This window comes from Delphinapterus leucas, chromosome 2 (assembly GCF_059928025.1).
Source record: "Delphinapterus leucas isolate spDelLeu-1000000601 "Yukka" chromosome 2, BTC_Dleu_Yukka2, whole genome shotgun sequence".
NCBI classification, from domain to species: Eukaryota; Metazoa; Chordata; class Mammalia; order Artiodactyla; family Monodontidae; genus Delphinapterus; species Delphinapterus leucas.
Genome location: NC_143130.1, coordinates 166,604,988 through 166,621,630, shown reverse-complemented (window position 1 = coordinate 166,621,630; position 16,643 = coordinate 166,604,988). Strand labels below are relative to the sequence as shown.

The window sequence follows — 16,643 nt, the reverse complement described above, 5'->3', positions numbered from 1 at the left end:
CAAGGCTATGTAAAGCCTTTTAAGACAGGTAAGAAACAATTTTACTAAGTTATTCTTAGAATAAAGCTACCAAAAGAACAGTCTGTCTAACCTGATTTAGACATCATGAGAATCAGTAACATGTGACACTCTGCCTACTCTATGAAAATGAAAATTTAGGCACAAAATGTTGAATTGTTATTGTAAAGCCTCATTTATTTTGAAGTGATAAAAACCTGCAAAAGAGGAAAGGCAAAAAGTGTGAATAGTGAGCTCAAAAGAATCCAGTCAGCCTTGTTCCCTTCCGATTCTTTTAGATCACTATCCAATTAAGTCTATAGTAACAGAGCAGGAAACGTCAAATACAGGTCCTTCATGAAGTCCCTGTGCTGGTCTGAAACTTTCAAATACCACTGAAAGTTTTCAAACCATACCAACAATGCAAATTATTGATGTTTTAATTTAATTTTAACTTTAATCAAAATCTTCCAAAATTACTGAAAACAAAAGGCACATTACTTACTCTATTTATACCTTAGGTGATTCTTATGACTTGTACATGTATTATACAAAAAATAGTTTTCCACGCTCTATCAATTTGGAAATCATGATTATGAACATTCCAATGACAAATGTCATCCTTTTAAAGAACAGAGTACTACATTTTAACCTATTTACCATGTTTGTTTGAAACTACACAGGCCTCCATCAGAGTATTTTGTATACTACTTTCTTCTAAAAGGTTTGATAATTACACATGTAAACCCCATGAGGTTCAAATTGTTTATTTATCTAAAAAACACTTAAAATTCACTCTTGCTTGGCAGGGCAAACCCCTGACAATATTTAAGTTCTCTGATTTACACCTCTCTCGTCCCTTCTCCTTATTCCCAGACTTACTGGAAACACTCTTGGGCTAAAAGCTTCACTGGCCAGGAGGCCCCCTAACCAGACTCCTCTTCCTGGGTTCCCTTTCCACTCATCTACTGTCTCATCCAGTTAGCAGGTCTCTCTGGCCACCTCTCATGTCTAACAAAGTTCATTTGGTAGATGTGGCTGTCTGGCCAAGTCTTTTCTTCCTCACAGTGGCAGGCACCTCTCTCTAAAAACAAGACCTTCCCAAGCGGAGTCGGCCTACTCTTTACTCAAGACCTATGATCCAATCCATCACAGTCTTTTCAGACACTCCTGACATCTTGGCGCCCTTTCTAAGCCTCTGACTCCCCTTGCCTCCGCCTTTATTTTTCTCATCCTCTAGGTCAATATTGGTCATTTCTATTTAAGCTACAAGTCTTAATGAGTAGAGTGCCCTAGTTTTACATCCACAGACACAAAGTATTAGAAATATAATAGTTTATATCTACAGAATGATTGGTAGATATAGCTAATTTTATAACAGCACAAGTAGATAGGCAGCAAATTTTCTAATCTATAGCAACTACTAAGCAATAGTAATTAAACTATTCTCTAAACTAAAGGTTGCAGCTAAACCTTTACCTGAGACACTGGCAATTCTGGATCTGGTTCCTGGAAAGCATTAAGAAGGTTGTAAACATTTTTAGGATAATACAGTTTCTAAAATTAAAAGTCTTAATGACCAACCAAGTATTTGTAGGTGGACTCAAACTCATTCAATAAAAACCCAAACATGAACTTTAATCTTTCCCCAAAAGTGCCCTCACAAGTTCTGTACAAGTAACACCCCATCCACTGAAGAGTGCTAAATTTTCTATGATCAGAAAATTCTAATTACTGTTACCTCATTTAGAGCACAGAGAAGAGATCTTTACATATTTAATGAATTCACAGTATCTCAGGAATTAAAAATAATTTTACAACTATACCAAGGAAGCTATTTTTATATTCAAAAACAAGTTCATGGTGGTTAAAGCATTCAGACATTAATCCCTTGAGGAGGAGGAGGAAAATCCACATACTATAAACCCTTCTATTCCCCATAAACATAATGGGATCAGTGGCTAAAGATAAGAAATTAATTCTGACTGCAATGTCTTCCGAGAAATTTTTGTAAATAGACTATGTAATATATATCAGGGTCAGGTGCTGATAAACTCAGGGTTTTTTTCTGTCCAAAATTAAATAGAAATGCCTTGGTTAAAAACACAGATTTATAACAAATTTATTTATAAAAGATCTACACTTTCACATCTACAGTCAGCAGCCTCTGAACACTCAATCTGCAGCATGTTTTACTGGGAAAGCTACTAAGAAACAGAAAAAGGAAAGAAAAAAAAAATCCTTGCTTTCCTTGCTTTCTACAGCTCTAAAATCCAAAAAGAATACCCGAAATATTTTTTAAAGAATATATTATGTGTGCAAGCAATGTGTAAACCATCTGGTCACCAAGCAAGGATAAGCAATTTCACATGACACACAGTAGCAACAAGAGAGGAAAAGGCTAAACTAAGCTAGAAAGTGGGAGCCCTAGGGGGTGGGAGTTAGAGAATACTTGGCAATCAGCTGAACAGAACACAAAACAGCAGCTAAGAAGACACAGCAACTGGAGGTTTTCAATGCCAGCGTGCAGGAGAGCGCGCTGGAAAAAGAATAGACTTCCTAGATCCCACAATCCATATTTAGAGAAATACACTGATACAGGCAAAGAGATGACAGAAGAAATAACCCCTTCTATTCTTTCTTCTATTTATTTGTATACGTGTCTAAATGACCCCCCATTATCTCATTTGAGTCCCACAACAACCATTTCAGGGAGGCAGGTAAGTGTTATTATCCATTTTACAGATCAGTAAACAAATTCAGGGATGTCATGTAATTTGCTCAAGGTCACACAAAGAAGCCAGAGCTCTTTCTTGCCAGTCCACCTTGGAGATTAAAAAAAATGAGTTGGATACATAAGGCAAGATTGAAGCGTAAAGTGTAGGAGAGATACAAAATAAGTTTCATATAGAAACAGGTAAAAAAGTTTACCAGAGGTGATTGTACACAGCGTTTGAAAAGGAAAACAGTGAAAGGAGACAGAGCCACGGAGAGTAAGTAAATGCTGGATGCTTGTTAGTCTGCAGGGAGATTCCTCCAGTGGCCCAAACTGACCCCAGCAGCTCAGCCTCAGAGTGCTCTGTTCACCAACGAACGCCTTCATGCTCTCTGTGTCTCGTCCTGCTCCGCAGGATCGCACTTACGACTTACCAGGCAGGTAAAGAACATTAGGGACCTGATGTGAAATGAGAAGAAAATGAGAAGCGAGAGGATGGAAAGGTGTAGAGACCGGTGAGGTGGTATGGATGGAAGATGGAGGCAAGGCTTAACCACGAGTAGGCAGAGAATACGTTAATTCCACAACATTCTCCTGACATCCCTGGAACCCCGAGAGGCACTGAAAACATTCTATGTGGGAAGGCACATAATTAAATAAATTACAGTACAATGTGTTAAATGCCATACTCAAGCATGGACCAATCACAGATGACTTAGATGGAGGACAGAAAAGCAGAACATAAAAGATAAGGAAGTCGGGGTAAAAAGAGATTATTCTGGAAATGATTGTGTACCAATGATCTATGAACTATATTCAACATCATTTTATCATCAATTTCACTGGACACTTTCCTCACAGATGCTCTCCAGATTACCAGCAATCCTTTCAGAAAAATATGACAGAATTCCACCTGCAAATATCTCTAGCTAACTAGAGATAATAGCAGCTCACTTTTTTGATCACTTAGCATGTGTTAATGAACTTAACCCTCACAACAACCCTTTGAGGTAGGTATGTTATCATGGCCATTTTACGGATAATTCTGAGGTCAAAGTGTGCAGGCAGTATTTGAACCTAGACACTCTCAGTCAAGAGCATGCACTTTGCTTTACATATGAGACCATAGCAAGGCCGGAACGCAGACTACTGTAGAGTGTGGGAAGACCAAGGCCAGGTATGGCTGGTCTGGAGATCCACCAGGAGCAGCAGAACGATGGAGGAAAGAGTCAGGATATTTTAATTTAGAGACAGGGCAAATTTAGTGATTTTGTTTTGTTTTGTTTTGCGGTACGCGGGCCTCTCACTGTTGTGGCCTCTCCCGTTGCGGAGCACAGGCTCCAGACGTGCCGGCTCAGTGGCCATGGCTCACGGGCCCAGCTGCTCCGTGGCATGTGGGATCTTCCCGGACCGGGGCACGAACCCACGTCCCCTGCATCGGCAGGCGGACTCTCAACCACTGCACCACCAGGGAAGCCCAAATTTAGTGAGTTAATTTTTAAATCACTAAGACCTTCATTTGGGTCTCTCTCAATTATAGTTTTTATGATTTAAATTAATCCACATATACAGGAAACCACAAGTTAGGTTCACTTGGTCTAGCAAATTATTTCCATGGGTATTATCAGCATAGTTTGAGTAGAAAGCATCAGGCCCAGGCCTAGAGTCAGAAAACCTGGGCTTGATCCACAGGGAGCCACTTAGCTGCATGACCTTGAACAACCTCCATTACCCAGTCCTCCTCTCAAATTAGAGCTAGTGCCTACTTTATAGGATAGCTTTAAAAATAAAACCTTGAAGATTATTTCATAATTTTCAGAGTTCTTATACCACAGTAGTTCATGAAGTATAAGGTGGTAGTACTTTCAACAAGAAGTATTAACCACACAGAATTTCTTTATAAATACATGTACATAATGAACAGAAAAGCACCCAACTCTCTATTACTTCCTTTTTCAGAACTCAGAACTGACTCCCAGTTATGGCACATCAAATTAAAACTTCCCTTTGAATCTCCGTGAAAGTAAGAAGACAGGGAAAGTAGAGTGGCACTGCCTAGAACCAGCAAAAACTCACCAGCATAAACTTCAATTCACAGTAGTTTGCTTCCTTCCTTCCTCCCTAGGGTATAGCTTTTTCTCTTAGATTGTTGCTATTACTTTAGGGAATTAAATCTCCAGATGATTCTGAATGCAACTTCCAAATTGCCACCAATACTTACTCTGGCTAATGAGTCTGCCCAACTCTGCTCTTAAACTACAGAGTCATTATTCAGAATTTAGCAAAAACAGGAAGGAAAAGAATGTAAGAGAACAGAGAAATGAATGGATTTCAGAAGGTTTAGGGAAATCTAGTGACCAAGGAGCCAAGTGGGAATGCAATCTGTAAAATTCAGCAACATGAACTGCTCTGCAGAGTACAGAATCAAAAGAATGCCTGGTTATAAGTCTCCATGGCCCCAATGAGGAAATAAATTAGATAATCATTCAGAAAGATGTTTATTTGGCTTGGATCACCAGATCATTGTCTCAACCAGCTACTAACGTACAGCTCACTGGGGACCCCTGCTTCTCGACCTTTCATCTAAGCCAGTGGCTTTCAGCCTTTTCTCCACCTTCAAACCATTGACAGTAATAACCCCCTCCTCTCTCATTATAAGCAGAGATTGCGGGTGGCAAGAAAAATGTGAATTACCCCCATTCTGATAAACAGCTAACCCTCCCACTCCCAGAATCACAGATTTTAACAATTTAAAAATCTATCAGAAATCTACCTCATTAAGAAAAGTATATTTAAAAAAAATCAACGACTACCTCTATGTTTTATGAACTGTTGAATTATACTGGAGCTAAAATCAGGGCTGCTTTTAAAGCCATGAATCTGACATATGGAACACAAAGAACAGTAATCAGATTAAGCAACTAATCAGGATGACCGACATGAGCCGTAAAAGCAAGCATTCCCTCTAGGTCATGTTGCTGCATGGAAGGCCATTTTGCATTTCTCTCTTTTATGCCTTATAACTTTTAACCACTTTTCTAGTCACGATTTAGAGAAAACTTTGACAAAAGATAGCACTTCTCTATGAATTGATTGTTCCTACTGTCTTTTGTCAAATGGGGAAACTACGATGATGAATTAACCAGTTATCCTTCTTTATTCTTAACTGATCAGAACTTTAATGTCCTTCATGCTTACAGACCCTGCCCTCTGTTTCACACCATTCTGCATCTGGGAAAAGCAGTTCAGAATCCATCTTTTTCAGGAACCCTTCCCAAACATCATGTTATTACCTTCAACCTACCCTTCAGTCCTCCTGTATCCAAATAAAATTGTGTAACTCTAAGGAAACAAGCTGGTCCACAGTATATCATACCTCTCCAGCCAACCTGACTACTCTGACTTTGGCAAGAATCAAAACTAAATAAAATCCACATGTCCTAATAGAAAATACAAGGCACTAATTAAATATTTTTGATGATACTATACCAAAATGGTATCTCTTAAAGGAGAACTAAATGTAGAAGAAATAGTCTTAGAGGTGGGCTTCATTCCAAAAGGTTAATGTATCACCACCAAAACGTCTTTTTGAAGCTCCCTGGACCAGGTTATAAAAAGATTAGCAAATAGCAAATCACTTTAGAGAGGTTCTCCTCATCTGGGAGAAAAATAAGCAAAACCCAAAGTGAATATTAACATAAAAAACAAAAGCTATTTTTGTTCTAGAAAAAAAAAAAGCAAGAGCAAAAATGAATCCATTTGGCACTCAGGAGAAATATTTTAATTTCCTTTCTCTTCCATGTGTCCAGGCACTGCTTCAAAGTCACTCATTTGTAATCAAATCAGTTGCGTGACACAGGAATGGTAATTCAAGAAGCTGCAGAGGAAAAATATTCTACTTTAAAATGTAGAAGCCTCAAAGAAAAGCCCATGAGGCTAAAGGGGTACATGAAGATAAACCAGGGAAACCGCAGGGGCTGAGAGTCATCTGCCTCTGCTCTGATCACATTACCGTTAGCTTTTCATAGATTGCTAGTCTCTCCATTTAACTTCCTCCACTGAAACAAGAGCGTTGTGAAGAAATACCAATGATGATAATGACTATCAGAAACACTCTCCTGGAGGGATCCAGGAAGAATTTGCTCAACTGATTAAAAAAAAAAAAAAACTGACCCTCGAGATAAGAAATGAATTAAGAATGTCCATAATGCGATTACATGTGTATGAAAAGGTGAATACATGTAAGAACCTATGGTGCTGAGAATTAGGATGGGGGGCAGGGAGAAGCAAAGACCACCAGGCAATTAGGGTGATCTCCATAAACAGAGTGGAAGCTGGCACACATAAATAACACCATCCAGATGCATATATGAATACGATCAAGGCACTCATTCAGCAAAATACATAATGACGGCACCTGTGTGCCAGATTCTGTGCCATTCCATACAGATCTGCCATCCTGGACTCATATTCTAAGAGAAAGAATGAGAATTTTCAAGCTTTTAATCAAAGGAACCTCCTAAAGCTTCCTGAAGCTCCTCATTAAATGCATCAGCACTCTAACATAAATATTGAAATTCTTTTTAATTAATTAAGAAAAAAGCAGGATTGCTTTAAGCTTGGGGAAATCATAATGGAAAATATTTCCAAAATGAAATAACAATTGGATACAAAATGCACAAATTGGTGCTAAGAGAAGCATACAGAGAAAAAGCGCAGTGTTTAAAGGCTGGATCAAAGAATAACTAATAGGAGTGAGCCATGTAAACTTTTCAGAGGCCCTAACCAGGAAACCAAAGGCCGGTTTGGCAAGGTAACATCAAGTTAAAACTTCTGTTCCGGGCTCCCCTGGTGGCACAGTGGTTGAGAGTCCGCCTGCCAATACAGGGGACACGGGTTCGTGCTTCAGTCCAGGAAGATCCCACATGCCGCGGAAAGGCTGGGCCAATGAGCCATGGCCGCTGAGCCTGCGCATCGGGAGCCTGTGCTCCGCAACGGGAGAGGCCACAAAAGTGAGAGGCCCGCGTACCGCAAAAAACAAAACAAAACAAAAACAAAACTTATGTTCCTGGTGAAGTGCTACTCGTCATTCTGAGATTATATATAGTTCCTTCTTAAATAAACTATCTCAGCATAACAAATAAAAAGGATTAGAAAGGGAAAAAATGTCATAAATTTCTTCTAGATCTGGTAGATTCTCCTCGGCAGCCTTTGGTACTTGTAGGAGCTAAACATATCAACCCCTGCTTATAACAATAAAACAGTAACAAAGAATTACATTTAAAAAAACATTTCTAGGATATTAAAATTAATTATGTATCACATTACGAAGTATTATTTCAAATCCACAATAAATAGGACAGTGGAAGAGGCCAGGACTTAACAAGATCTGTTGCCATAATGATCTTAACCATGTCAGATGGTTAACCAATGACAACAGCAATATTTCCCAATATGATCCTGTATCTTTTATTCTTCACTACCATTATCAAAATAAGATCCACTAACCATTCCTTGTAACAAGTCTTAAGTTTCCAAGAGGGCCAGCAAGGCCTAAAGGGAACGATATAAGAGGCCAAATAAAAAGATCCAAGTTACTGCCTTGTTTAGCTGTTAATTTTGGAGACTTTAAATGAAGTTCTTAATTTGTTCACCCTGTTCTCCCTAGGTACAAGGAAAGGGGTCAAGATCTCCGCTACAGCTCCTTCTTAACCATTAATAGAAATGCTGATGCTTTGCCTATGCAGTTCCCAAAGTGACAACATCTCCCCAGGATAAATTTGTACCTCTCCCCCAAAAAAGGAATCAGTCAGTGGTCGAGTAAGTTTCAGAATACTGTCTTAATCAAAATTAGGCAGGTTACCTTCCTTCAGGACTTCTCAGAGCCTTTAATCCAAGTACACAGATATGTCAAATTCCCATTTAGCTAAAAATCTTGAAAAAGGAACAGCACATGGGAAAATGTACTGGAAAAAGTTCAGAAACACAGAGTTTTGAAAAATTAGGCTACATAAGCACCAAAGAAGCAGCACAGGATAGACAAAGGGAATGGGCTTACCAGCTTTGTACCTTTGGACAAATTACTTCACCATGTGCCTCAGTGTGCTCTATCTGTAAAATGGGGGAAATAGTACCAACTTCCTAAAATAGCTGAGGATTAAATGAGATAACATATAAAACCCTCTGAATCAAGCCTGACACAGAGTAAATACTCAATAAATGTTACCTATTATCTTTGTTACATACTTTGCAAGGTTATTCTAAGCAAAGAAATACACATAATTTATAGAATATATCCCTGGCAAGTAGTAAGCACTCAATAAAAGGTCATTGAACACTGTAAAGTCCTGATCACAGTGTCTAGCACAAACTAAACCTGAATTGCAGTACTGAATGTCACTATGATTACATCATTAAGATTAGAGACACGGAAAACAAACTATGGTTACCAAAGGGGATAGCAGGGTGCGGGGGGTGGTGGTGGTGGATAGATTAGCAGTTTGGGATTAACATATACACACTACTATATATAAAATAGATAACCAACAAGGACCTACTGTATAGCACAGGGAACTATATTCAATATCTTGTAATAACCTATAATAGAAAACCTGAAAAAGAATATATGTATGTATAACTGAATTGCTTTGCTGTACACCTGAAACTAATACAACATTGTAAATTAACTATACTTCAATGGTTAAAAATGGTTTAAAAAAGATTATAAGGTCTTAACCATTAATAAAAACACTGCTGCTTTGCCTATAACACATTTCCTAATGTGACAACATCTCCCTAGGATGATAACAACAAAGATATCTGAGCCTCGCCCACTGCCAAAAAAGGAATCAGTGATCAAATAAGTTTCAGAACTATTGTATTCATCAAAATTAGGCAAAGTTTCTTTCTGCAGAACTCCTCAGAACCTTTAGTACGAATCTCTAAGTAGGGAATATACATTTCCCAAATGCATTTAATGAGGAAACTTTCTTTCACTGAGCACTCTTGGGACTGTTGTTCTTTGGAACACAGAATGGAAACTATCCTAACTCAATGGAAAAATAGAACAATGTCTGGTACATCACTAGTTTGTAACAAACTTTGGTTGTACAAATGTAAAGGGGTCCATATTTTGTCGTGGTTCCCAAACATATTTGAGGGTGAAATCCTTTTTTTTTTTTAAGCAGCATTTGTGGGACTACAATGCCAGGAAACATATCTGGAAGCGTGCTTGTCTATGGAAATGCAGTCCTATTAACCAATGTGACCTAACACAAGCACAACCTAGTTTAGCATTCCTACTAACACAGATTGCTCTGTGGGAGATGTGCTATCTATCCGAAGGCCAAAAGATTTACTTTAATAGGTTATCCTCAATCCATTTGCTGGGCACTAAGGCAGAGCCTAGTGACAGTTTTCACGCCTCAGTTTACGGAACTCCCCCTCAATTTTCCTTTTTTTTCCTAACATCTCCAAGGCAACACCACTAGAGGAAAAGCTGGGAAACTATAACTACATGGGTACGTTCTGCATTTAATAGACGTACTCACAAGCTACCAGAGTTCTGCTCTCCCTCTTTCTCCTTTTTTGTCTCTTCCAGGAACTACCTGACCCCCAGAGTTGTACCTCTCTTATACCTAGCATAAAAGCCTTTTCACTCACTTTACTTAATATTATACTTTATTTAAGAAACCCTAAATAAACTACTATAATCAATGCCATCTTTCCTTCTTTTACAGGAACTTTTTTCCCATCCCTCCCTCCTAATAATGAATGTATCTTATCCTCTCCTAGATTCTCATTCCTCTAATTTGCATTATTTGCCTCAAGTTGCACTCAAGCCCCAGCATCGAAGGTTCCCCACTCTTGGACAACAGTCTTAAGATGAAGCAGAAGGATTACACGTTTGATCAAAAGAAAAAAAGGCAGCTATTTCAACAGGGAGTGGGAAGTTACAGATCTTTATGTTTATACATAATGGTTTTAGAAATCAATACCGTACGTGCAGCGAGCTTAAGAGCCCATCCACATGCAAGTATAAAGGAACTAACAAAGTTCGTCACCAAATTGTTCCTTTAAGCGACGTCTGAAGGAAAGGGGCTGCTGAAGTTTGAGGAGGGGGCGGTCGTGGCACAGCACTCGTGGGTCCCGCGGGCAAGGACCCACCGGCCAAGGCTCCAGGGGGTCTCGCTCCAGGTGCCTGTGCTGACCACAAGGTCAACCTCGCCCTGCGCCTTCTTCCCTGGAGACCCCTCCCGGGGACCTGGGAATCCCCCAGAGCCCTCAGCCTTATTGCCGGGATCCACAGGGCTGACGGGGTCCGGCCTGTACCTGGTCATAAGGGGACTTCTCCAGCATCTGCGTGCACAGGTCGGCGCAGAGCTGGAACTTCCTGCGCCTAAAATAGCTCCAGGCCAGGAGCAGCGGATCCATCTCCGAGCCCATGGCGGCTCCGAGAAAGACCAGGGCCCGGCTCAGGGAGGGCGGGGGGCGAGGAGCAGGCGGCGTCCAGCCCTGCCCGGCAACGCGCGGGGGCAGGGGCCTTGCCAGAGAGGCGCCCCGCGTCGCGCCTGAGAATAGGAAAAAGAAAACCCCCCTCGAGTAGAACTCAGCTATAGCACTGCCAAACCTTGGCTTTAAAAATCATATACTTTTAAAGACTACATATTTCATTAATTTTCTAGAAGAAGGAACCGTGGCTAAAGTAAGAGGCAGTGACTTAGACACCTGCAACTGGGGTCCTCCACCCACCCAGAGGAGGACCAGTTGCCTGGCAACCGAACTCTCCGCATGCTCTGCCAGTCCCAGAAAAATCCCGAGAGTTGAACGTACGGCCGGTCGTTGTCATACTCTTACTCTTCAGGCATTCTTACCCCTATCACTTATCCCTCCGACTTTAAAAACACAAACATGAGAACAGTTTCTCCAATACCATCTCGCCCACCAGAACCCAGAGACCTAAATCCTAAAACTCCCAGTCTGTTTTTCTAAATCCCTCTTACCCAATCTCGGTGTCCGAATGAAAAGGTACATTGAGGATTGCTTAGTCCAAACCGTTCGTTTTACAGATAAGAAACTGAGATGAGCTCAGAGAAATTATTAAGCTAGTGTGGCGTGGAGTTAGGGAGCTGGATTGTAACCCAGATGACTACAAACTGTTAATACCATTTGTTAATTCCACGATGCCTAGGGGTTCTGGATTATAAATCGGTGACATTTTTGCCAAACAAAATAATGTACGAAAAAAAATCTTTAAGGAGGTTTTGAAACACCATCTCCACGTACTTGTTGTTTGTCAAATGTTTGCTTGTGCAGGGTGATTTCTTCAGGTACAATTCTGACTTTCCTCTAGAGATTTACACAGATGACAAATATCTTTTATGGTTAGGAAAAGAGAAGTGTGACCAAGCTAAGTCCAGGTTGACTTCATTATGGAGGACTAGGGGATATTTTTTCCTTGCCTTCTTCCTACCACAGTGAGAGAGACAGGAGAGGAAAAGTTAACTCGATATTGAAGAACTTTCTGATCAGTTCTAAATCTCCTTTACAGATAAGAAGCGAACTAACAGCTCTTAGTAAAGATAAATCACTCGTAATTTTCTCAAACCACTAAGGTACCATAATGAAGACATTATATTGAATCCAGATATATATACGTCTCATATATATCAAAATGAAAGCTTTCTAAAATAAAAAATGGGTTGTGAGTAGTTTTTTCTCCTTTACTAAGCAGTCATTCTTGAATTTTTGTATCTTGGAAGCAATTAATTATCAGGATTGTGATTATTCCAGTTATGTTTATTACAATTAGTCCATTTGTGCTTCCCTGGAGGTGCCTCTAGAAATGTAACCGGTTCTAATGCAGCAGCCCACTGTTTCTAGGGGTCAGGACTTTAGGACCATACATGCTGGAACTGGCACTTGGGCTCGATATTTCACAGGGTCCTTTTGTTTTCTGGTAAAATGTAAGTGGAATCTATGTAAGTGATTCTCAACCCTGGTTCCATATTAGATAGATTTTTTTAAGTAAACTATTTTAGAAGATATTTAGATTTATGGAAAAGTTAGAAAGATAGTACAGAGAGTTCCCATCTACTCCCCACCCAGTTTCCCATTGTTAACAACATTACTACAGTACATATGTCACAACAAAGGAAACTACATTGGTATATTACTATTAACTCCACAATTTATTCAGATTTCCGTAGTTTTCCCCTAATACCCTTTTTCTATTCCAGGATCCCACTTTGGATACCATATTACGTTTAGTCATCAATGTCTCCTTTGCCTCCTCTGGTCTGTGACAGTTTCTCAGGCTTTTCTTGTTTATGATGACTTGACAGTTTTGAAGAGGGCTGGTCAAGTATTTAGTAGAATGTCTGTGGTGCTTTTGAAAATACAGCTGCTCACATTCCATTCCTAGAGAGTTTGACTTAAATGGTTTGATGTGGGGCTGGAGCATTGGTTTTTTTGTTTTGTTTTGTTTTTGTTTCCCATGTAATTCTAATGGGCAGCCAGGGTTAAACAACCTCTGTGCTGAGTTCTAAATGGTTTTGTATACATTGTGATTATCGTCAACTTCCTAGAGAAAAAAATGTGTGTGTGTGTGTGTATATATATATATATATATATATAATTTAAAGAACATGTAATTCATCTCAGCTTCTTCCAGAAGGCTGTTAATTTTTTTTCTTTCAGAAAAGTCAAGTGGACGAGAAAAACTGTAGAATCTTAGCACATTGCAGATTGTTAAGCATGTCCAAATGTGGCATAAAATGTTACTTTAAAAGGTTATAAAGATTTGTTTTTTTAATCTTGTTAATATGTGTATAGTTAATTTTATGAATATATAGATAGATTTTGTTACATATTTTATAATTACTAATCCATAATGCAGAAACCTTTTTGTTTTTTTTGGCCATGCCACGCGGCTTGTGGTATCTTAGTTCCCTGACCAGGGACTGAACCTGAGACCTCAGCAGTGAGAGCGTGGAGTCCTAACCACTGGACCTCCAGGGAATTCCCAACCATTATTTTTTTTAATGACATTCTAGTGATAGGAAAAATAGTAGATGTAACAGTTCCTGGTGAAGGGGGTGGATAAGAATTACTAGGGCTATTTTCCTACTGGAGAAAATGAAGCATAGAGAAACAACTTAACCTCTTTGAACGGGTCAATTTCACAATCAGAGCTAGATCTCAGTTCATGGATCCTTATCTTTTGCTTTCTAGCAACTGGATCTCTTTAGGTTAATTCCGTTTAAAATCAGATACGGAAGACTGTAACTTTAAATACAAAAGGTTAAATTTTCTTGAATGTTAAATTGGAATCACTCAGGCCATTTAAACTTAAAAATAGAAATGTAACATGAGGTATTCTCTTGATCAACAGCTCCTATGCTTGGTGATAAGAATGCAGAGAAGAAAAAGACAGATCTGCCCCAAGGGTACTTATACATGAAGAGTAGTTACAGGAAAGAGCATTGGGCTTGTGATTAGACTTGCTAGCTGTGTTTTCTCAGGCAAATTAGGAATCAAGATAGGATGGTGATTAAAAAGTGGGCTCTAGAGCTAGATTTCCTATATTTGAAACCCTGTTTCTGCCATGCACTAAATGTGAGGATCTTAGGCAAGTGGTTTAATGGCCCTGTACCTCAGAAATGTGCTTCATTCATAACAGAATAAGTGTTTTCTGTATGCTTTAAGAATTTTAGATTCTGCTTTAAGAATTTTAGACTCTGCTTTAAAGAACAATGGGATGGATGAAATTCATAGGAAATGTTAAGAATACATAGTAAGTACATCTTTAACCTATAGGACACGTTAAACATAGAATAAATAGACACTGATGGCTTTTTTCGCAACGGGTTTGCCGCCGGGATACAGGTGTCGTGAAAACCACCGCTAAACCTAAGCAAAAATGGGAAAGGAGAAGACGCACATCAACATCGTTGTCATCGGACACGTAGATTCCGGGAAGTCCACCACTACTGGCCATCTGAGCTACAAATGTTGTGGGATCGACAAGAGAACCATTGAAAAGTTCGAGAAGGAGGCTGCCGAGATGGGGAAGCGCTCCTTCAAGTATGCCTGGGTCTTGGACAAACTGAAAGCTGAACGCGAGTGTGGTATCACCATTGATATATCCCTATGGAAATTCGAGACCAGCAAGTACTATGTGACCATCATTGATGCCCCAGGACACAGAGACTTCATCAAAAACATGATTACAGGTACATCCCAGGCTGACTGTGCTGTCCTGATTGTTGCTGCTGGTGTTGGTGAATTTGAAGCAGGTATTTCCAAGAATGGGCAGACCTGTGAGCATGCCCTTCTGGCCTACACTCTGGGTGTGAAACAACTAATTGTTGGAGTTAACAAAATGGATTCCACCGAGCCACCATACAGCCAGAAGAGATACGAGGAAATTGTAAAGGAAGTCAGCACCTACATTAAGAAAATTGGCTACAATCCCAACACAGCAGCATTTGTGCCAGTTTCTGGCTGGAATGATGAAAACATGCTGGAGCCAAGTGCTAACATGCTGTGGTTCAAGGGAGAGAAAGTCACCTGTAAGGATGGCAGTGCCAGTGGAACCACACTGCTTGAAGCTCTAGATTGCGTCCTGCCACCAACTCGCCCAACTGACAAACCCTTGCGTTTGCCCCTCCAGGTCATCTACAAAATTGGTGGTATTGGCACTGTCCCTGTGGGTCGAGTGGAGACTGGTGTTCTCAAACCTGGCCTGGTGGTCACCTTTGCTCCAGTCAATGTGACAACTGAAGTGAAATCTGTTGAAATGCACCATGAAGCTTTGAGTGAAGCCCTTCCTGGGGACAATGTGGGCTTCAATGTCAAGAACGTGTCTGTCAAAGGTGTTCGTCATGGCAATGTGGCTGGTGAGAGCAAAAATGACCCACAAATGGAAGCAGCTGGCTTCACATCTTAGGTGATTATCTTGAACCATCCAGGCCAAACCAGTGTTGGCTGTGCACCTGTGCTGGATTGTCACATAGCTCACATTGCCTGCAAGTTTGCTGAGCTGAAGGAGAAGATTGATCGTCGTTCTGGGAAAAAGCTGGAAGATGGCCCCAAATTCTTGAAATCTGGTGATGCTGCCATCGTTGATATGGTTCCTGGCAAACCCATGTGTGTTGAGAGCTTCTCTGACTATCCTCCTCTGGGCCACTTTGCTGTTCGTGACATGAGACAGACGGTTGCTGTGGGTGTCATCAAAGCAGTGGACAAGAAGGCAGCTGGAGCTGGCAAGGTCACCAAGTCTGCACAGAAAGCTCAGAGGGCTAAATGAGTGTTATCCCCAATACCTGCCACCCCAGTCTTAATCAGTGGTGGAAGAATGGCCCCAGAACTTTGTCCAATTAGCCATTTAAGTTTAATAGCAAAAGACTGGTTAATGATAACAATGCATCGTAAAACCTTCAGAAGGAAAGGAGAATGTGTTGTGGACCATTTGTTTTGTGTGTGGCAGTTTTAAGTTATTAGTTTTTAAACTCAGTACTTTTTAATGGAAACAACTTGACCAAAAATCTGTCACAGAATTTGAGACCCATTAAAAAAGTTTAATGAGAAAAAAAAGAAAAAAAATAGACACTTATGTGTTAAATGTAGATTAAACTGATGAAACAAATGAGAGTATTAATTTGTAGATAGAGAGCGACGGAAAGCAAAACCTTAAATGTTCACGAAGCATGGTTCAGCTTTACCTACCTCAAATTGGCCACCCACTGGTATCAACCCATTCTAGCCCACTTATCCTGTGGTTAAAGCATGCACTGCTGCCCACCAAGTCATCACCGAGCTGTAGCTGTGGCCATGCATACTTGCCTTTTCATCTCTCCAGTAGAACAAGCATTTTGGGACCATGAACCTTCCACCTCTGAACTTGCTTGTTTGCCCTCAACTCTGGTTC

At 40.1% G+C, this 16,643-nt stretch overlaps 1 protein-coding gene and 1 pseudogene across 2 annotated transcripts in view; one reads left to right on the top strand and one right to left on the bottom strand.

Moving 5' to 3' along the window:
- The window catches only part of TTC8 (tetratricopeptide repeat domain 8), a 51,092-nt gene extending 39,373 nt beyond the window's left edge, over positions 1-11,719 (bottom strand). The window contains exons 1-2 of one of the 2 annotated variants that reach the window (XM_089908093.1): positions 11,045-11,719; positions 1,477-1,554 (exon numbers count right to left, since the gene is read on the bottom strand). In XM_089908093.1, coding sequence (XP_089764219.1) covers positions 1,477-1,554; positions 11,045-11,158 — 192 coding nt within the window. In that variant the 5' untranslated portion in view covers positions 11,159-11,719. The remainder of the gene's footprint in view (positions 1-1,476; positions 1,555-11,044) is intronic. The other variant, XM_022576327.3, reaches the window with a different exon arrangement.
- A 2,842-nt stretch (positions 11,720-14,561) lies between these two features.
- LOC111176175 (elongation factor 1-alpha 1 pseudogene) lies at positions 14,562-16,318 on the top strand (annotated as a pseudogene).
- The last annotated feature ends 325 nt before the right edge of the window (positions 16,319-16,643 follow it).